Source organism: Eublepharis macularius, chromosome 7, assembly GCF_028583425.1.
Source record: "Eublepharis macularius isolate TG4126 chromosome 7, MPM_Emac_v1.0, whole genome shotgun sequence".
In the NCBI taxonomy this organism is placed as follows: Eukaryota; Metazoa; Chordata; class Lepidosauria; order Squamata; family Eublepharidae; genus Eublepharis; species Eublepharis macularius.
The window spans coordinates 17,111,051-17,132,995 of NC_072796.1; the positions used below are offsets into that span (position 1 = coordinate 17,111,051).

Below are 21,945 nucleotides of genomic sequence, written 5' to 3' on the forward strand. Positions count from 1 at the left end.
GCAGTGGGAATGCGGTCATAGGAAGAACTTCTTTTTCACCTTGAATCACGTGCTTTTCAACTCACAATGATTCACTATATAGTAATACATGGACACATCAAGTGTTGCACATGTACGTATGAAGTGGGCCTTAATATTTATTCTATTGAGTCCGATGCACAGACAACTGATTTCAGGATGGGACTTAACCTTTTCCAACGGCAGATATATGACAACTGCTCAGTGTCTCTTAATCCACTCTTGTTCCCCACGAAGAAAATTTGTGTGTGTAATATATTATTACCCTTTTGGATAAAAGTTATCATGTCTCACATTATTCAGCTTAATAAACCTTCATAAAAGAGGTGGCTCTGCATACAGAACTAAAAAGTATAACTTTTTTTTGGCCGTTTTCATTTCTTCTACAATAGGAATTTTAATGGAGCTGCAGGGCAAAAACACTTTGCCTCTCGCGTCTCTAAAAACACAATTATAACAGTTGTCTCTAACTTTAACTTTGTTTCTCATGAAGCACCTACCCTTTGCTGAACAGCAGTTGGGTTTCATTGATTTCCTTGGTCTTAAACTGAGGAGAACCAGCCAATCCTTTTTTCCTAAGTGACAGCATCGTGCCTATCAGTGTCATCAAGAAGGGAGTCCAGATGTTGCTGGTCATGTGGTGGAATTTGTGGGAAAGTGGAGGAGCATTTATAAAAGCTGACATTTAAATAACACAAAATAGAAGACAAACACTTTAAGACAAGGGGGTGACGTTCATGCGGATCTCATGCCTGATCCTTAGCCAAGGATCTGCCTTCACTTCAACGGGCTGCATTTGACTTTGATAGAAGTCCTGCTTTGAGCTCTAGGAATTGGTGGCTGATTTGGTTTTCCCTACAATTGTATCATCAATCGGGATTTGAAGATGGAAGTCACTAGATGGAATTCTTGTTCACCCAAGAGCAGAATCTTCTGACATGGAGAAAAAGTGGAATACACATATACTCGACAGTGGCTGGGAATCGAATTATGCGATTTTACCTCAGCAAAAGGAGTCTATATAAGATGGCTTTTTTTTACCCACAACCAATTATCCTGAAGAAAATAAGCAAGGTCCAGTTGCTTTTTTCCCCCTTTTGGTTTATTTTAAAATAATCAGTCAGTCACAAAATAATTACACATTTACTGAGCAATATTTCAGAGGTGGGAAGGCTGTATTAAAACCCTTTCTTGTTATTTGTCATTAAAAACAACAACAACATTCAATTTATATTCTATCCTTTGGGACAACTTAATGCCACACTCAGAGAGTTTACAAAGTGTGTTATAATTATCCTCACGACAAACACCCTGTGAGGTGGGTGGGGCTGAGAGAGGTCTGAGAGAGCTGGGACTGACCCAAGGTCACCCAGCTGGCTTCAAGTGGAGGAGTGGGGAATCAAACCCGGCTCTCCAGATTAGAGTCCTGCTGCTCTTAACCACTACATCAAACTGACTCTTCAAAGCCCACAGCAGGGTAGGAATTTTTCAATTTGCCAGATCAGCTGCAAGAACAACTATTTCACAGCAGACAACTTTTCTAAAGTGGGCAAAAGCTTGGTAGTTTACTGGTCGAGAAGTATGATTTAATGCACTTTAATTTGCAAAAGATTTTCTATAAAAATGCCAGTTTAACGTAAATATGCAGAACTAAGTGATTTGTAGATTCTATTACAAGTTTGTATGGATGACCAGGCCTGGTTTTTTAATTAAGTAATTACTGGACCTTAGTTAAAATAGCAACTTTTACACTGTTGCCTTAATCCAGCAAGGAACATACTCATATGCAACTGATGGAGAGGCACATCTAAAGCTGCATCTCAAATGTTCATCTGTTTCCCACAAAAAGCAAAGATGTACCTGAAGTGCATACAGGACGTGTATATCTCCACTCAGTACTCAGAGCTACACATAACAAAGTGACCTAGAACTGATTCATGGCCTTTATCTGTCATTTGCTGTTTACTTGCTGTGATCAAAAGGATGAGAATGTAATTACTGTCCAAGTAGTTTATTTGCCAATGTGCAGCCAAGTAAAACCTGCAGAAGTAAGTACATGGTACAGTCTTGCCAGAAATGGAACATTTTAGGTGGCAGGTAAGGCATTGCGTGTTTGAATGTTCTCCCATGCAAGAATTCCCTTCACAGGGACATGGGGGAGCATCCAATTCTACAATCCTCATCCCGGCAGCCTTCAGCTTTCCTGAACATTTACATTGGTGTTTTTGAAGGGATGAGAGTTCCTTTAATGCTATGGTAAGAATCTTGAAAGCTCTCCAAATCCAGTGAAATGCAGACCACCCAATTTTGCCATTTTTATTTGATTACCAGGTGTTATTGCTCAGTAGTTTTGGACAGGATGCAGGGAGACCATTTATGACTGACTGGCAAAATCTTTGGCTAGGTTACAAGAACTATGACATAAATCCCCCAAAGTTTCACACCGTCCAGGAGATCTCTTACTCATCTGAGAGACATTTGTGGTCCTTTCATATGTTTTTTGACTAAAAAAGAAAATTAAGAAGCTGGCTTTTCCTTAGATATATTTAAGAACAGAGTAGGAAGATTTTTTTTTTTAAAAAAAAATCAAAATGATGCCATAAAATCAGACTCACACATTTTGAAAACCTCTAATTAGAAAGAGGTGGGAGAAAGGGACAAACTGCTTCTCCCCCACCCCCAAAGTCTTACACATTCCTGTACAGCCAAATCCCAGGAACAAAAAAAAATTAAAATAGTTATTAATTAAAACAATGATTTGATCTGTGCTATTATTATTCCCTTCCTGTTACATTTCTATTACCGTGACACTTTTGATTGGCAGGACCCATGAGCAACATCAGATTGGGGTAACAGAACTGTAAATTCCCCATCTCTTTCCCCTCCCCCCCCCACTTTTGAATTAAACCATAGTCAATTAAGGCAAAAAGCATGAGATCACTTTTCAAAGATCTGGTAGCACAAACTTCTTAATCGTTCCTTCTCTAAAACAGTATGACTGGTCTTGGACAGGCAATTCATTTGCGAGGCTGGTGGATGTACTGGTTGACATGTTGAGGAGGAGGAAGCTTTTCCACAGAGGGATGCGGTTTCTGGTGTGCCACTTGGGCTGCAGCAGGAGGGAAGTCTTTATCACCCTGATTAAAGAACAAAACACATGGCCGTGAAAAGGAATGCTTATCCATCCCCACGAGTCAAACCGAAATACCTTGTACCATTGTTCCCATTTGACATATCCAAGGGTTGGCTCTTGTGATCCATTCTGCTAATGGGAATGCCTTCCTCCAGCAGTGAGAAATTCCTTTGACTCAAGATGCTCAAAGACTGCCTTGCATCAGGAGAGGCTCCTACTGCCTGAGGAAAGCACTTCTGCTAGCAGTCCAGATTGGCTGGATCCAAGCCAGAATGACTAAAGGAAAATTCATCACCCCAATTAGTGTAATACCCCAAATCAGGACTTTATAATCTGTGACTGATTTTTTAAAAATCAAAATTCTTTGCCATTTTTGTGTGTGGAAAGAAAAGCCATATACAATTAATCGAATGTGTATGCATTTATCCTGTTTTGCCCGATTCACTCATGGGTTATGGCCAAGCTGCAGCCATACCTGCAGTCACAGCTAAAGAACCCATTTCCTTAACAATCCTTTTCATAACCATGGTTCCCAATCTGCCATACCACATTCTTTGTACCATCTGCTTGCAGGACAAGTAGCCAATTGAACTACACACACAAACACAAAAAATTGTTGTGCTTTTGAGAAGGAGGTTATATTGGTGTGCTTTAGTTTCAAAAGACTAATACTTCAGAAAGAGTAGAGAAAACAGGGTTAACATACCTGTAACTTATGTTCATCGAGTTCTTCTGTGCTGACACACATGGGGACTGCGCAGGCGCAGGCCAGCCGCCGGAGAATTTTCTATAGCTTCTATGGCTCCGAAGGGGCCGTTTGTCGCGCGCCTCAGCGACCGTTTTCCCGCCCAAACGGTCACATGCTCCTCCAGCGACCAACGGCCCCTTCCCTCAGTTCTCCTTTGCCGCCGCTTGACCAATACACTTAGCCATAACACCTTAAAAACACCAATTCCCGTTACAGCCATCACATTGTCGTGCATTGGAATTCACAGCGGGGTAGGAGGGAGGGTTGTGTGTCAGCACAGAAGAACTCGATGAACATAAGTTACAGGTATGTTAACCCTGTTTTCATCTTCGTTCTTCTGTGCCTCCACACATGGGAGTGTACCAAGCTTCACACAATAAGGAAGGTGGGGTGAAATCCAACACAATTTTATTAAAGAAAAACAAGGACAACAACAATATACACATACATATATACATGTCCACAAGCTGTGCAGTAATATCTACGTAGTCAGTATTTACATATACACACACATAAATATATATATATTCATATATACATCATATCACTCAAGGGTACCTAGCAGGTACGCAAAGGACCACCTCCAAGACTCCCCTAGGAAAACAGGGAGTGCAGGACAGCCCTGGCCACAGATACATCCTGCTCCGCATTGACATCTATGGCATAATGCCTGACAAAGGTGTCCGCAGAGGACCATGTGGCCGCTTTGCAAATGTTAGCCAGGGGCACACCCCTAAGGAGTGCTGAGGAGGATGCTTGGGACCGCGTGGAGTGGGCCCTGACATGAAGCGGGCAAGCTACCCCAGCCAGGGAATAGGCCTTGTTAATGGCCGTTACAATCCACCTAGACAGGGTCTGTGAAGAAGCCCTGTTACCCTTGTCCTTGGCCCCAAAGCACACAAACAGGTGAGGACTCGACCGGAGTCCTTTCGTCCTATCCAGATAATAGGCTATGGCCCTCTTCAAATCTAGGGAATGGAGGGCTTTCTCCCCTTTCGAGGAAGGGTGAGGAAAAAACGCAGGTAATGCAATATCCTGCGAAAGATGGAAAGCGGACACCACCTTAGGCAGGAAACCTAGGCAGGGACGCAGGACAACCTTGTTTGGATGAAACAAAAGGAAGGAAGGGTCAGACCGCAACGCAGACAGCTCACTGACCCTTCTGGCCGATGTTACGGCCACCAGGAATGCCACCTTGTACGATAACATGTCCAAGGGGCAGGTAGCCAGAGGTTCGAATGGAGGCAACGTAAGACGTGAAAGCACCAGGGACAGCGACCACTGAGGCACCAGTGCCGACACAGGTGGGTAAAGGTTGAACATGCCCTTAAGGAATTGACGGGACTGTGGGTGAGAAAAAACTGTACCACCATCAACTCGGGTGTGAGCAGCAGAGATAGCTGCCAAGTGGACCTTGAGAGAGGAAACCTTCAAGCCCAGGTCCCGCAGGTGGCACAAGTAATCGAATATAACCCCTAGGGGGCTACTGGCAGGCACCACTCCTTTAGCAAGTGCCCAAATTTCGAACCTGCGCCACTTGGCCGCATAAGAGCGCCTAGTGGATGGTCTGCGAGCATTCAGGAGGACCCTCTGTACCTCATCCGTAAAACCTATAAGGGAGGAACGATCCGCCAAGCCGCCAGGTGCAGCTTCCTGGGGTCGTGATGGACTAAGCTCCCGTTCCGGAGAAGGTCCTGCCGAGGGGGCAGACTGACATATGTCCGTTGGGACATCCGTAGGAGCTTTGGAAACCAAACCTGCCGTGGCCAAAACGGGGCCACCAGGATGCAGTCCGTCCCGTCCTCCTCCAGCTTGCACAGGACCCTGGGAATCAAAGGGAACGGAGGAAACATATAATGCAAGCCCTGCGTCCATGTACACTGGAAGGCATCCCCAATAGAGAGGGGGTCGCTCCCCGCCCTCGAACAGAATGTCTGGGCCTTGGTATTCGCCGCCGTTGCGAACACGTCTATAACCGGATGACCCCACATCTGAAAGATCGGCCCAATGCACTCTACGTTCAGTTCCCACTCGTGGTCCAGCATAAGGACCCTGCTCAGGGCATCCGCTCGGGCATTGTCTGACCCTGCCACGTGTATAGCACGAATTGTCACGCCATTCCTGATTGCCCACTGCCAAGTGAGCGTGGCTTCCCGGCACAGGGCCATGGACACTGTGCCCCCCTGTTGATTTATGTAGTACATGGCAGTCGTGTTGTCCGTCTGTACCAACACCTGACGATTTCTCAAGAGCGCTGTAAGGGACACAAGTGCGAAACGAATGGCTCTTAGTTCAAGCACATTAATATGGAGGGTCTTTTCCCTCTCAGACCAGACATCTTGCACACACACATCACCACAATAAGCCCCCCATCCCAACAGAGAGGCATCAGTGGTAACCGTGACGTCAGGATGCTGATAGCCAAAAGGGGTCCCTTTAAACAAATGGCCATCAGCCAGCCACCAGTCCAAGGAGGATAGGATGACCCTTGGGATAGAGAATTTGAGGGACGGAGGGTGCTGCTGAGCATCGTACCTCCGCACGAACCAACTCTGGAGAGGGCGCATATGCAGCCTAGCGAAGGGCACCACAGAGGTGGCCGCTGCCATATGACCTAATAAGCACTGGATAGTGCGCACGGACTGGAAGCGGTTCCTTTTAAACATGGACACCAGACCCCTTAGGGACCTAGCTCTCTCCGAGGGGAGCACAGCCTTACCCTCCACGGAGTCTAACAGTGCACCAATGTAGGAAACCTTGCAGTTGGGCACCAGCTTGGACTTTTCAAAGTTCACCAAGAGCCCCAGGCGTTGACAAATGCTAAGTACTAAGCCAATGTCCTGCCCCAGCCTAGACTCCGATTCAGCCACGATGAGCCAGTCATCGAGGTATGGAAAGATGGTACAGCCTTCTTCCCGAAGGAATGAGACCACAGGGGCCACACATTTCGTGAACACTCGTGGGGCAGTGGATAGGCCAAAGGGAAGCACCTTATACCGGAAAACCCTTTGCCGGTAAACGAAGCTCAGGTATTTCCTGTGCTCCTCCCGTATTCCCACGTGAAAATATGCGTCCTTCAAATCAAGGACTGCAAACCAATCCCCCTATTTCAGCAAGGCGATCACAGCCGCCAATGTAACCATCTTGAATTTGGTCACCTTGAGGAAGGCATTAAGGCCCCTCAGATCTAAAATGGGACGTAAGCCCCCATCCTTTTTGGGGACCAGGAAGAACCTAGAGAAGAACCCCTTTACAGAGTCCTCATAGGCCAATTCTTCCACAGCACCCTTGGCCAAGAGCGACACGATCTCCGCATCCAGCTCGGCCATAGTATTATCAACAGCTGTCAGGGGTGAACTGCATCTAGGCAGCTCAACGAACTCCAGCCCGTATCCCTCTTCAACAATAGTTAAGACCCATGAGTCAGATGTTATTGACTCCCACTCAGAGTGGAATGGCCTCAGTCTGTCTGAGAAGTTCGGGGGTACGGCTGGGTCGACCCGTCAATACTGCCTCCCAGGGCCCTGCTGCTCCTTCTGCTGGGCCGGAGGCTGCGATGAGCGAGGCTTGAAAGGCCTACGTCTCCTGGGCTGCTGCGGAGGAGGGTAGTGCCGCTGCTGATAAGCCGGAAACTGTTGGTAACTCGGCCGCTGGTGCTGGTACCTGCCCTGGTAGTGGTAAGGGCCGTACCTGGGAGCGTACCGTGGCTTGTAGGCGGGTTTGTCCGTGGGAGCCAGCCCCAAGGAACGTGCAGTCTGCCTGTCCTCCTTCTTTTTCTTTAAGGCCTCATCGGTTGATGTGGAGAACAGCGATTCCCCTTCGAAAGGCAGGCCTTCCACTCGGGATCTCACCTCCTGGGAAAGGGCAGTAGACCGCAACCAGGAGTGGCGCCGGAGGACGATGGCAGAAGTCATCCCACGAGCCGCAGTGTCGGCCGCATGGCTCCCCGCATTCATTTGTTGTTTTGACAGGCGGATAGCCTCGGTCTGTAGAAGCGACACCACCGCCTTCTGCTCAGGGGGAAGGTTGCCAACATAGGATGCCAACTTCTCCCAGAGGTAGAGCTGGTATCCAGCCATGATCATCTGGTAGTTGGCAATCCTTAGCCCCAGGGATGCGATGGAATACTGCCGTCTACCAAGGGTGTCCAGCTTCCGTCCCTCCTTGTCAGGTGGCGCCGAGGGTGGTCCAGAGCGGCGAGGCTGGAACTCCTCTGTGACCAGTGACGAAGGCGGAGGGTGCTTCAACAACGCCGGCCAGGTGCCCTGTTTAATTTTGTAAAGCTGCTCAATCCTCCTAGAGGTGGCCGGTTGGTCACAGGGCACCTTCCACACCCTCTCCACAATCTCCTCTATTCCCTCAAGCATGGGGAAGCCGATGGTTGCTGGATTGTCTGCATAGATCCTCTTGAGCAGCTTGTCCTTGGTCTGGGGGACGGCTGAGGAGATGTCCATCTCTAAGGCTTGAGCCATCCGAGCCATCTGATCCGCGTAGATTCTCAAATCTTCATACGGAGAACTACTGCTCGGCGCCACGCTGTCGTCCGGCGAAGGCTCGGAACAGGACTCGGAACGGTAATCTCCGACGCTTCCGACGTCTTCTCCCTCGGAACTGTGTGATTCCTCTCCCCGGACCGGCGGAGGGAACCACGCCTGCCTCGATGTCGAGGGCCTCGGTTCCGAATAGGCGAAACCAGGAGCTCCTTCCCAGTGGCAGCGGAAGGCAGGAGGCAGATCCGAAGCTTGGCGATGACGAGAAGCCAAAGAGTGAACGGATCCGACACTACCCTCTTCGGACCAACGACGCTCACGGGACGAAGCAGCGGCTGGGGAACGACGATCGGAAGGCGACCGATCCCGGTGACTCGGAGGCGGGCCTGGATCCGCCACAGGGGAAAGCTCAGCCGGTACAACCTCGAACGCCCTCGGGTCCGGCACATCCTCCGGAACCGGAGAGCCAAGATGAGGAGATGGCGTGCGCGGTATGATGACTACCTCCGTCGGAACCGAGCATGGAGAACGATGACGGTGTTTGGTCTTTTTCTTCTTAGCCGCCGGCTCCGAAGAAGGCCTTGGTTCCGAAGAAGACGACCTCGACACCGACACCCCCCTTGCCGAACGCGGCTTAGCCACTGGAATCGACCCAGTCGTCGGTTCCGACCGGGGACTCGGAACCACGATCTTCGGCGCTGAGGCGGTAGCCCTCGGATCCGACGCGGTGGGAGAAGCGCTTTGGGGCGGCCGCGCCGAACCCTGCGCTGGGGAGGTCGCCCTCGACGCCGCGGCACTTGCGGGGCGCGCCGACCTCGAAGAGGCCACAGAACCCGCTCTGGAGCGTTTCCCAGCAGAGGGGCTTGGGCCAGTCTTGGGTGAAGGCATCGGTGTTGCCGTTGACATGACCGCCTTCCAAAGGGAAGAATTCAGCCGGGCCTGCCGATCCTGTCGGGCCTTGTTTGTGAACCCTTGGCAGATTTTGCAGGCCGTCACATTGTGGGTCTCCCCCAGACAAAAAAGGCACATCTCGTGGCCGTCGGTCTGTGCCATTTTAGTGTGGCACTTTAAGCAACGCTTGAAGAGAGCCTTAGAAGCCATCTTCAGGGGCACGCTATTAAGAGAGGTCAACCAGTCCGAGTCGTAAAATACCGTTTTTTTACCGTCCAAATCAGAATCCAAGAAGCGAAGTCCGAAGTCCAAAGTCCAAAGTCAAAAGCCAAAAATCCAGAATCAAAGCACAAACCACAAGCACAGAGCAACGAAGCTCACGTTCTCTCCAAGCGGCGGCAAGAAGAGAACTGAGGGAAGGGGCCGTTGGTCGCTGGAGGAGCATGTGACCGTTTGGGCGGGAAAACGGTCGCTGAGGCGCACGACAAACGGCCCCTTCGGAGCCATAGAAGCTATAGAAAATTCTCCGGCGGCTGGCCTGCGCCTGCGCAGTCCCCATGTGTGGAGGCACAGAAGAACGAAGATGAACTGAAAGTTAGCCAATGGTCGGGGCCTCAATCTCTATCCCTCACCAACAAGTTGTAAGATAGGCTGGCTACTGCCAATCTGGATAAATGGGCAAGCGGACCAAGTATGGTCTTAGGCATCTTCAGATAAAAGATCTCTTGTAGCAAGACATTGCTTAAGAACTTTGGTAGAACATAGCTCTATATGGTTCAAGTAGTCTTCCAGAAAAATGTGTACCAGTACTCTCTTCCTCCACAAATCTGTCTTTGTTCTTTTCTTGCCACCATCAAAATGTCCATAAGAAATTCTCAAGCTGTCTTTAGGGAATCAACTCTGGGTCCTTCTTAACGTACATTTTCTCTTGCCCTCCCTTCTAAAACTTATCTAAAACCCAATGTTACTATTTTTCTATGGTACAATTTGGCACCTTGAGAAGCAACAGATTGGAGTGTGCATGAGCAGGGACAAACACAGTATAATAGTCATCATTACTGCCGTTTTAAAAAATCCTCTCTCCCTTTCAGAACAGTAAATTATGGAAATTCTATAATACACCTATTAAGAATACAGCTAACAGAAAACTGAGGAACTGAAGATCCTACTTAGATCATTAAAGCTGGAAAGAGAAAAGAGTGAAACCAGAAGACGTTAGCTAGATCCCGTGGATCTGTTCTAATACTGGAGGTGTTTTCTTCTGGTGGAAAGAGCCTTCCCTAAACAAGATGCACCTTTGGTGGGGAAATGTCCTCTGCTAGTGGAATCTAACCCAGGAGATCTAACCCCAAAACTTAAATTTACACTTAACAAATTGACAGGGCACCATTTCAAAGCAAAGAAACAAATAAAAATCCATGCAATGACTCACCCTTGCAATGACTCCAGAAATGAACACAGTTTGTTTAGGTGGACTGAAAATGAAAGAAGAGCATTTATTTTACAACTGCAAGAATTTCGTTCTGCACAGTCAGAAGCCAAAGGAAAAAAACATTGGTAATTCCAAAGGAAGATTTTACTATCAATTCAAGGTAACAAAAGAGTAGGTATTCTTCAAAACAAACAGATTCTCAAAACAGACAGGAAAACTTCCTTCGTTCATCCTGTTTTTGCTACCTCTGTTATGGCACCAGAACTACAGACATCTGACTCATTCTGGGGAGCTTGTTCTTAACTGCTTCAGGTTCAAAAGTAAAATGAAGACTTAAAAAAGGGGGCCCAAACATTTAGATGCTTATTTTTTAAACAGTGGGAGGAGAATTCTGAAGCTATCGCTGAGGACGTTCTGTGCCAGACATTGCTCCTGAACACATGAAAAATGCACACACTAATAAGAACATAAAAATTGCTGGCTTGGGTCCAAACAATGTCCCCATTCCACTTCTTGCAGTGGCATGCCGAGATGTGTTTGGAAGCTCACAAGCAATGTTAAAAGGTGACAACCATTTCCTGTTTTCTGTCACCAAGATTATGTCAATTAGTGGAGGATGGATCTAGCAACAGCTACATGGGAATAGTGACATGGCTAAGTGGAACCTCCATGTGCAGATGATGTATATCTGTGAATATCACATACTGGGGGTCAGATAACAGAGGAAAGCCTGTCAAGGCTCAGCTTGTAACCTTTTAGTGTTCTAATTTTTTTAAAAAAAACAGAAAAATAACATCCTAAGACATAAAAAGCAAACCATGTTACCGACGACCCACGTCTTATACCCATGCAGGCGCAGTATGCGGAGATAAGAAACAAGTCAGGGGTAAAATGGTTTGCCTTGCTGCCACCTCCTCAGGGCCTCCAGAGGACCGGAAAGGCCCAGCACAGCTGCAGGAAGGCTCAGCACCGCTAAGGTCTTCCAGAGGCCCGTGCAGCCCTGGCCCAGTGAGAAGGCAAAGTGAGGTGAGCCCATCCCTCTGCAGGCCCGCAAAGCCCTGGCCCAGTGAGGGGAAGGCCATGTGAGGCAAACTCATCCCTCCACAGGCCGCTGCCAAGACAAGAAGGACAAGCGACGCAGGCTCATTCCTCCACAGGCTGCTGGTGAGGTAGGAAGGCCAGGTGAGGCGGGCCTGTCCCTCCGCAGGCCGCAGCTATGGTGGGAAGCCCAGGAGAGGCAGTCGCATCCCTCCACAGGCCACCTGTCATGTCTGTGTACAGCCATGCCATGGTTGTCTGTTTGTTATATTGCTTGTACCACAATATGCTGAAGCTATACTGATTGATTACTAATTACAAGTGCTGTGTACTCTCTCTGCTCATTCATAACCATATTGCAGATGTTACTTCCTTAGGACCCAGAATGGGCCTCTTCAGTTATCTTTGAGAAATATGCTAGTCTCAGCTAGCCGTGACCTTGGTGTGTCTAGATGCCAGCTTTCACTGCTATTCCCAGATGCTGGGAACATTCTATTGTATACCTGAGATATAGTCATAACTAAATAGATTCTCACAAGACTTTTGTAGGCTTGCGCACCAAAACCTTAACTGTCATTTGGAGCGCGGGAAAATCAACTATAACATAGACTGCTTGATTTGAATTGTCACTTCTGCCAAGCTCCGTGATGGAGGACAGACCTGAACTGCATAGATCCTAATAAAGCTGATTCTGCTGGAATCAACATGTGTTCACTGGGGATGGGCTTGAGGGGTCTACCTGCCAGGGACTGACACCGCCACTGCGGAGGGAAGCCCAGGCAACGTGGGCTGTCCCTCCGGGTCCAAACGAGCCCTCAGTCTCAATCAGGCCGCTGCAGAGCGCAGGAGTGCTGCTGGAGCAGTGCAATGAGCTCCTGCGCTCCACAGTGGGCCAATTTAGGCCCATTTGAGGTCGAATTTGGCCCATTTGGGGCCGAAATTTGCCTGCTGTGGAGCGCAGGAGCACTCCTGGACCCGATGCACCGCCCCAGCAGCATTCCTGCACTCCATTTTCTAAAGCCCCCTTTTAAAAAAAACAGGCTCTGTTGCTAGTTCTCAATAAATGGGGGTATTTGTACAAACAGTAGAAATATTGAAATGGCACAGGTGGCCTCAGAAGCCTCAGGCAATGCTCAGCATGAATGAAAAGAATTTACCAGTGACAGAAATAGGGAATCAGCAAAGATCCCCCACCCCTAGTCTCTTCCACCCATCTCACAACAGCTGTTCTTTTTTCCTTTCTTCATTTTCTCCCTGGCCATTTGCACCGTTCTCCATAATACTAGTTCAGTTAAAAATTCCCTAAAGGACTCTCCCACCCAACCTCATGAAAAAAGTAGTATGGCTGTATATAAACCTTTTACATCTATAATTATGTATAATGTATCCCTTTACCATCTACATAATTCATACTACCCTTCTACTACTGAGGCTATGAAGATCTGGCCCTTATTTTACCAAATTTATATCCTGATTTTCTGCCCTCGCAAGGACAGCTAACAAATTAGAACATACGTAATAAAAATAATGTTTTAAAACTATTAAAACCAACATATACATCACTAAAACCAGAGGTAAAATGCATACAAAACATTAAAACAACTAAAAATACTGGTCTTAAAAGCACCTGGAGGGGAAATTATATGTAAGCTAGTCTGAACTCTTTAAAGTAAGCAGGACATGAATGCAATAAATAATAAAAAGGAGACTCTAAATGGATTTCAACAGTATCCATCCATATCTTCCAAAGAATCATTTCTCCTTCAGATACCTAATCAGCTAAGGTCATTTTTTTACGGAGTGAATTTGCCTCACTTCTTACTTGTTTGTAAGCAGGCAGCTGAACTACACAGCCATTTCCCCACAGGTATTTTGTCTATTTTACTTGGACAACAGGTAATTTCTAAAACTCTGGCAGGCATGATTGTATTTTAAGGGAGGAGGAAGAAAAAAACCCAAAGAAGGAAAACAATAAAGCCTAAAACTAGTCCTCAAAAGCAGGATTTGATTAGTACATGAAAAAGGCCCAACGTGTTTTGGTTATAATCTTCCTTGGGATGCTCTAACTGAAAGAAACCAAATTTCATGTAAAAAAGAAGTAATACTTTCAAGAACTAGTCTGAAGCTTTGGTTCCAATTCCTCCATGATAAAATATTGAACTAATTCCATGTACTGGCTTCAAGTTACTCCTTTCTCAATGTTTCATAAAATATTCTGTGGTCTTAATGGAACAGTAAAACCTGTTTCTTTGCACAGAAACTGTAATCCAGTATTTGTCATGGAACACACCCATCATAAGCAAGAAATATCTACCTTAATATTGTAGTATTCTCATCATTTTTCACAGTTTATTTAAGAATCCTGGTGAAGATTTTTAAGGGGATATGTGATGTTAGAGGAGTAATCATATTTCAGTGCCTCCTGAGACCAGAACCCTAAATTTCTTGAGAGTGACAGAGGAAGAGACATATACAAGAAGACTACATGATGGCAGCTGTGAAGACTTAACAGTCAGCTTTACCTGTCCTTCAATCACTGCAGTTCCAGTTTTTGCTTTATTTATTTTGTTACTGTAATTTTTAAAAACTTTGTAAGCAGCTTTAGGTGGTAATACTGGTAGAAAAGCAGGACACAAAGAGATGTTAAAACTCTTTATTTTTAAAAACTAACAACTTATTTTGTCTTTTAACCTAACACTGGAGCATTATCAAAACCAAAGAAAGCTAGCTAAAGCATTTTAGGACAGCATGTTTGATTTACAAACTTTCTGAATTTGAATTAATCACTTAAAACCCACAAAAGGCAATGAGGAAAAATGAATAGCAAACAATGTTAATAAAACATGAAATCTGATTTTCACCACGCTGTTTGCCTGCCATGACATTTTCTGAAAGGCTTCATAATGGCAAATCTGAATTTGAATGATTTTCTCACATATACTCCCCCATAACCTTTCGTTTTTCACTGTTCTCTGTTGAACCATGAAATCTGAATGCAGTATTTTCTGAAAAGCAGTTATGCTCGTTGGATAAGGGTAAGGGTTGCAACGATGCTTCCCTACCAAAGAGGATGCCAGTTTGTAATAGTTCTCTGCTTAGGTTAACTTTGAAGACTTTCCGAGGGGCGCCATTCCAGTCAAATGGCTATTCATAAGAAAAAAAAACAATATAACCATCATTTGATCACACAGTTTTCTCAGAGATAAACCCAGGATGAGCCTTCTGACTCTTAGATTAGGAAGATGGAGTCAGGGACTTCAGGATTCACAATCACTTACCACAGATGTCTCCAACCTTGTTAAGCCTGTGGGCACTTCGGAAATTTTCGAGCTATCAAAAAATGGCTTCCATATGGGGCAATAAAAACGTTGGGTGGTTTAATGCCAATTATTTCCAAACAGGTTTCTTCCTGCACACCCCAAAGTGATGCCCTCTTAGGTTCTCTGAAGTACCTCCTTCTCCAATGATGTGAAGGAAAATCAAAATTGGCCCTCTGTTTTCAGGAAGAAATACTTTGGGGGAACGAATGGATGCCAAAAAAATGCACTGGTGAATACAACAACACCCACAAATGCCACACTGAGTATTACTGACTTACCAGGGCCCTGCAGCTACGACATTAGTGCCATTGTCAACACTTCTAAAAGTCACTCAACTGAGATCTACTGGCAAGATCTATACAGAATGGCAGCCATCTTACTGAATTTTGTTTCATTAAAAAAATCAAACAAGATACAAGCTCTGAAAGGTTATAGGGAATAAACTTGAATAAATTTTGGACAGTCCATCACTGCTACACAGGCATAATGATATACATACCAGGGTAGCTTCAAAGAACTAGGAAAAATACAATTTTTCCCATCAGAAATTCAAGTTTGGAAAGGGGGAATACTTGTCTAGTCACCTGTGGCAAGTAAATCAGGCAGGAAAGCTTTTGTAACTTGAAGGGAATGAGTTTTGGTTGGATTTTGGGTTTTTCCTCAATTAACATAGATGTGTACAGACAGACACTTGAGCAGTAAATGTTACCAATCAAGTTCATTTTAAACACAGCATAACACCTTTGTCTACCATTAAGAAAACAAGGTTAAAAATTACCTAAATCACACAAGATATTTGTATGGTATAATTAGACTGGAGACCAAACCTCAATCAACTTTTTGTTTAAATTTCCAAGAACCTGCTGGCCAAGACACCATGTTGGATCCAGTTCAATAGCATCCTATCCCCTGCTGTATTATAGCTCCCATTCCGCATGGCGTTGGTCCATGCAGGTTTCCAAGATCCTCAGCAGTCTTTTTGGTGGTCAAAGTGGACCCACTCTTCTCTTTTTTATCAGTGGAGAAGCTGTTTGGACCCAACGCATCCAACCCATTATTTTATTTTAGTTTCCATATGTTAAAGCAAGGCTGGGGCTGCCAGTGGATACACCCAAACTAAGAGGTTTTCCCAACCAGGACTAGGCATGTGCAAAATGAAACAAGCTGGAAATACACCTAGAATTCGCGGTTTTTGTTTCATTAAAGTGGCTTCTAGAACAGTGAACCAAATCCAGGAAACCAAGTTATAATGGCACTGTCCCGCCAAAAAGTCTGTGTGTTTTGTTTTGATTCTGACCATGTGGCAGCAGCAGACAGGCAGACACTAGGCAGTATGGCAGCATCTTGTTTTGCTTAACGGCATTCACCAATCAGATTGCAATGGGTTATGTTAAGTTCTATCATCATATTTCATACTACCTAATTAACTCCGTTGACAGGAAGAGGGGGGATGTGCACAATGAGCATGAGGGCGGGTTTGTTTTCCAACGCTAACCAAGCAATGGCATTTTCTCTCCCTTCAGGGCACCTGGATGGCCACTTGCTGTCCAGAAAAGTGCTGCTTGGTGGGGTGCAAGTGGTCTGTTCAATCAAACTTGATAAACACCCTACTAGACTTATAGGCTGCAATTCTAAAGACACTTCTCTGGGAGTAAGCACTATTGGCTAACACAGGACTTACAACTAAGTAGTCCTGTTTGGGGGGAAATGTGCATCTCGGTGCCATTAACTGCAAAAACAGCTCTCCTGAAGAGCCTCGAAGGTCTCCTTGCAAAGAATGGGGGCGAAACGCATGATAATGGGAAAAAACTCAAATAGAATGGATCTGAATTGGCCACATCCCACCTGGAAAGCACCAACAATTGTAAATAATTCATTCAAAATCCCCAGATTTGAAACTGAAAGGAAAATTTGTCAGTGCTCACCCCTAACTGGAATCCCATAACTGAGTTGCCGTAGGTGGAATCGGCTTAAATCTGGCTTCTGAAATCCAGAGAAAGTGATTGAGCAGGTACTTTAAGTAGCAGCCAGAAAGTACTGCTCACTCCATTGACTGAGCAAGGGCAGGAGATCAGGCACTTAATATTTATATCAAGTCAAGCCAGTTAACAGTCTTCATACTGCTTTCCTACAGGGGTCAATATACACTACGCCCTACTGCACCTGAAGAGGCCTGTTAGTTCCTGGGTTCAGACTACAAAGTTGCTCAAGGACCTGCAGAGCTGGATGCCAAACCACTTTTAATGTTTACATCATCCATGGCACTGTTTCTCACAAATTACTTCTAAAAACGGGTGGGGGGGGGGGAAGGAGAGAGAAATCCTGTTGGGAGCCTCATATGCGCCTCCCAAGAAAATCTCCAGGGGAAAGGAAGAGGTGGGGAGGAAACGCAGTTTCACGCTTTCAAGTGCTTTGCATTCTGTGGGTGTTTCATGCAAAGTGTAACCTACATTTCTACTATTTTGTAAACTGTAATGGCTGCTTTGAGGATATTTTTAATCTGATGAAAATCAGTATGACAGATGTTGTTCTGAAGACACAACATACCTTTTTCTCCAGGCTTTCTTTTAAAAATCCTCCCTTATTATAAAGGAAAATTTATTAAAAAAAACTAAATTTAACAAATATAGAACTCCAAACTGAGGGATTATTAAAAATTCTTCATCTATTTTAAACAAAGAACTTTAACTTTAGCGTATGGGCAGAAAATGGAACCTGCTTATGTGTAAAGCTCTTACTCCAATGTCACACTATTTAAGGAATGCACTTGAAAACCATCAATATCTTCAATGAGTTCAATTATTCTTAATCTCATAAAAATGGAATTCTAATATTTCATAATTCTGAAGCTTAAACAAGATATTTATTGACATTGCAGAGAAATCACATAGAAGATTGATTACTTGGAAAAACTACTAAGCCAGTGAAATAAGGAAATATATTTAACTAGCAACAAAGCCCGTTGTAGGAAAAAATACAATGGGCTCTAGAAAGGGGAGTGTGGGTGGACAGGCATTCCGTCCTCTGTCACTGATCTCGGCCGGATGAATGTGCGGGAGTGGGCATGGCCATCTCCTCTGCACCTGATCCTGGCTGAGTGAAGGGGGGGCCGGCATTGCCACCTGCTCTGCACCTGATCCCAGCTGCGTGAAGGGGGGTGGGCATTGCCACCTGCTCCGCAGAGGATCCCAGCTGGGTGAAGTGGGAGTGGGCATTGCGACCTGCTCCACTCCTGATACCAGCTGGGTGAGGAAGGGACAGGCATTGCTGCCTGCTCTGACCTGATTCCAGAAACACAGCAAGGAGCAACCCTCAAGGAGAAATCCAAAATTACTAAATAAGAGGGCACTAACAGTGAAAAATAATTAATCTATTTGAAGTGCAATTCAAACAATATTATAAATAGTTAAAGTGCAACCATGCTACAGTACAATACATAATCATAAGTAGTAATAATCTTGAATAGGCAAGAAACAGCAGCATACAATACACATAGAGAGCATGATGTGCAGTCTGGGTGCTATCTGGGGGTAGCACAGAGACATAAGGACGTCTCAACCCAAGGTAAGTATATGTCACTTTAAAAACTAAATGGTTGCATTTTGACACATTTCTTTGTTATTTCTTATTTTTACAGGTGTCAACCAAAAGGACAGGGGGCACAGGAAGATCCCCGCTCAGGTGTAACTGGTGTTGCGACTCCTGAGGAAGATATACCGAAACAAGCAACTTGCTAGCTTCTTGTTGAGTCGCGGGGGTCTTCCTGTGCCCCCTGTCCTTTTGGTTGACACCTGTAAAAATAAGAAATAACAAAGAAATGTGTTAAATACTAATTGAAGGGCCTGTTATATGACTTTTTAAATAGCACAAACAGAATAATGGCAAGATGCCCCTGCCAGACTCTTTACCCTATATGGGCACAAACAAAAAAGGCTTTATTTTATCTCTGGCTGGGAGACATTGGGCTTGCATCATCTATGCAACTCAAATGCATATTGTGCCACAGTTGCAGTTCAGGCACCAGAAGAATCTGGACAGAAACTGGGTTAGCCCCGGAATTTGTTTACATATGTACAGCCCTGACCTGGATAGTCCAGGCAAGCCTGATCTTATCATATCTCAGAAGCTAAGCAGGATTGGTCTTGGTTAGTGATTGGATAGGAGACCTCTAATGGAGACCAGGGCTGCAGAGGCAGGCAATGGCAAACCACTGCTGTTAGTCTCTTGCCGTGAAAATCCTACCATGGGTTGCCATAAATCAGCAGTGATTTGACAGCACTTTCCATTCTCTCCCCCCCCCCCCCCCACATGTACAACTGACACTATGGGGCAGACTGCAGGTAAATCATATGGCTGACATGGGCTGAATATAATGTTCTCAACTCTGGGTCAGGAAATTCCTGGTGATTGAGGTGGGGTGGAGCTTTGAGGAGGACATGGCTTGGGAAGGGTCCTCTGGCATATATTACCATATAATCTGCCCTCTGGGAAACTGATCTCTACAGACTGGAGATTAGTTGTCATTTCAGGAGATCTCCAGGCCTTACCTGGGGGTGAGCAACCCTACCTGAACATGGTATTATTTCATTAGCATTGCTAAACCATAATGAGATTAAACCTTTTAAAGACTCACACCTGGAATATGATTTTTCTTCCCTCAAATCATTTGCAGTTAACCCCATTGCATTTGTAGCAAATTTGGTCCTGTAGCTTTGGACCTCCCTAACATATTGCCTTTTTAAAGACTTCTACAGAATCATGACCAAAATAGCAGAAGTCTTTATATCCCTGTATGAAACCTGATCACAAATCTAACTGAGGAGCTACAGCAGAATTGAGATATGCAACTCAATATCCAAATTCAGAAAACAATATGGCAAGAAATACTGTATAATGTTAAACTTCTTTAGACCTTAGAGTAGAATTAATTTAAAAAATATTCTCTGCAATTATTGGACACCTACTAGATTTCTTAAATTGGGGTTATACGATTGAAATAAATGGATATGTCAGTAGTCAGGAGGAAATTTGACATACACGTTATGGGTGTACCCAATTGTCATGCCATTTTTGGTTAGAAATTAATGGATAAATTATTTTTACACAAGAATGTTCACTGGCTCTCAATCCATTTACTGTCCATTTCTTCTTCCTGCAGTCTTTCAAAAGGACAAACGATCTAGATCTTATGAGTCTTGTCATAGCTAAACTAACTCTTCAAAAATGAAAAGGAACAGCTACACCATGTATTAAAGCACACATTGAAACACTGCAGTTGAAGAAAGAGTTGCCTTTAAAAGACAAGAAACAAACATGCAATTCATGCAAAGTACGCAATTCATGGTTCGTCACGTTTCACGAACTTGCCCCAGTTCACAAACTGGTTTGTTCGGTTTGGGAAAACGTCACTTCTAGGTCAGTGGAAGGTCTGCAGAGAGCCCACCCCCTGTTGCCTAAGAAACTGATTGATTGGCGCCAGGTTGTCTGCAGTGATGAAACAAAATACAAACCAAATAAACTGGGGTAAAATTTGTCACGGTTCATGAGAAATAAGTTCCCACAAACTGCCGGTTCACAAATCACGAACCGGCCCGGTTTGTGATGAACTTCGGTCCATATTTCAGTTCATGCCTGCCCTACTTAGGAATAGAATACTTCATGGAACTGACCAGAATATCCCTATTAATAGAAAGACGCTGCATTTTCAGTAGGAAACAACCTAAAATAAATAAATAACTGTGCTTATATACTGCTCTTCTAGACAGATTAGTGCCTCACCGAGAGCAGTGAACAAGTTAGTGTTGTTATTATCCCCACAGTACAGCTGGGGAGCTAGGGCTGAGAGGAGTGGCTTACCCAAGGCCATCTGAAGAGCTCGTGGCAGTGGTGGGATTTAAACCAGTAGAGTGCTGATTCACAGCTGAACCACTTAACCACTATGCTAGAGCAACTCTCTATGTGATATGAACATCTGTTACCTAGCCCAGTGCATCCAGATAGGAAAAAGCCTCTCTCAAGCATTAAACAGATCTGGTTTCTTCTGTCCCTGAAGGTCATGGGGGTGTGGGATTGCTGTGTCACAGGAGACCCTGGGGCTCAGGCTCCCAGGTCCTCACCGACTTTTGCAAGGCAGGGAGATGTTCATTCAGATATTAATTACATGAAAATTGCTTAGGGAAATAGCCGCACAGTAGCTGTGCTTGCAACTCAGTGAAAAACTGTCGGTGGGCCAAGGTCCAGGATAAGTCGAACGTGCAAAGTCTCCAAAGACAGCAATTAAATATCATGTTCTCTGGCGCATTCAAAGAAGACATTTTAAAAAAAGATTTCCACTGAGTGAACACAATGAAGACCCTTTAACTGGTGCTCTGATGTAGCTTTAGGTAGATCATTATCCTGAGGGACCCTAGCATGTCTCTAATAGGAATTTCTTCTTCTCCCCTCCCCTCACCCCAGCAACAGCCTTCCCGTTGCTTTCAGTACTTTCTCTAATCTTTTTGGTTTTTCTAATGAGAGGTCCTGCATTTGTTGTGAAATACTTGACCCTTATTTGCTGGCAATCTACACACAGTGGAACAAAAAATTTGCCAGCAGTTTGACACCAAGCATCCTACAATGAGCCCTGCTTGCCTAGCAACCTAAAGCATGCTGAGAATTTGCAAGATTTCCCACATGATGGCACTGCCGAGCCTCCGAGCTTTGCAAAGCTGCTCACCAAGAAGCCAGCTTCAGAAAGCAGATTAATTTCTCTCACATTACCCAAGCAGCACACAAGCTTGCAAATAATGTTCCCCGTATGCAAGGAATTACACTTTCACGTACACGTAAACACACAGTACAAATACTAGACAGTTCAATGGATATAGGTGCCTGCC

General features: G+C 45.2%; 1 protein-coding gene across 1 annotated transcript in view; it reads right to left on the minus strand.

Moving 5' to 3' along the window:
* Positions 1-2,013: 2,013 nt before the first annotated feature.
* The window catches only part of DAP (death associated protein), a 62,726-nt gene continuing 42,794 nt past the window's right edge, over positions 2,014-21,945 (minus strand). Inside the window, exons 3-4 of the mRNA XM_054984921.1 lie at positions 10,713-10,755; positions 2,014-3,155 (exon numbers count right to left, since the gene is read on the minus strand). Of these exons, the coding sequence (XP_054840896.1) occupies positions 3,036-3,155; positions 10,713-10,755 (163 nt within the window). The 3' untranslated portion in view covers positions 2,014-3,035. The remainder of the gene's footprint in view (positions 3,156-10,712; positions 10,756-21,945) is intronic.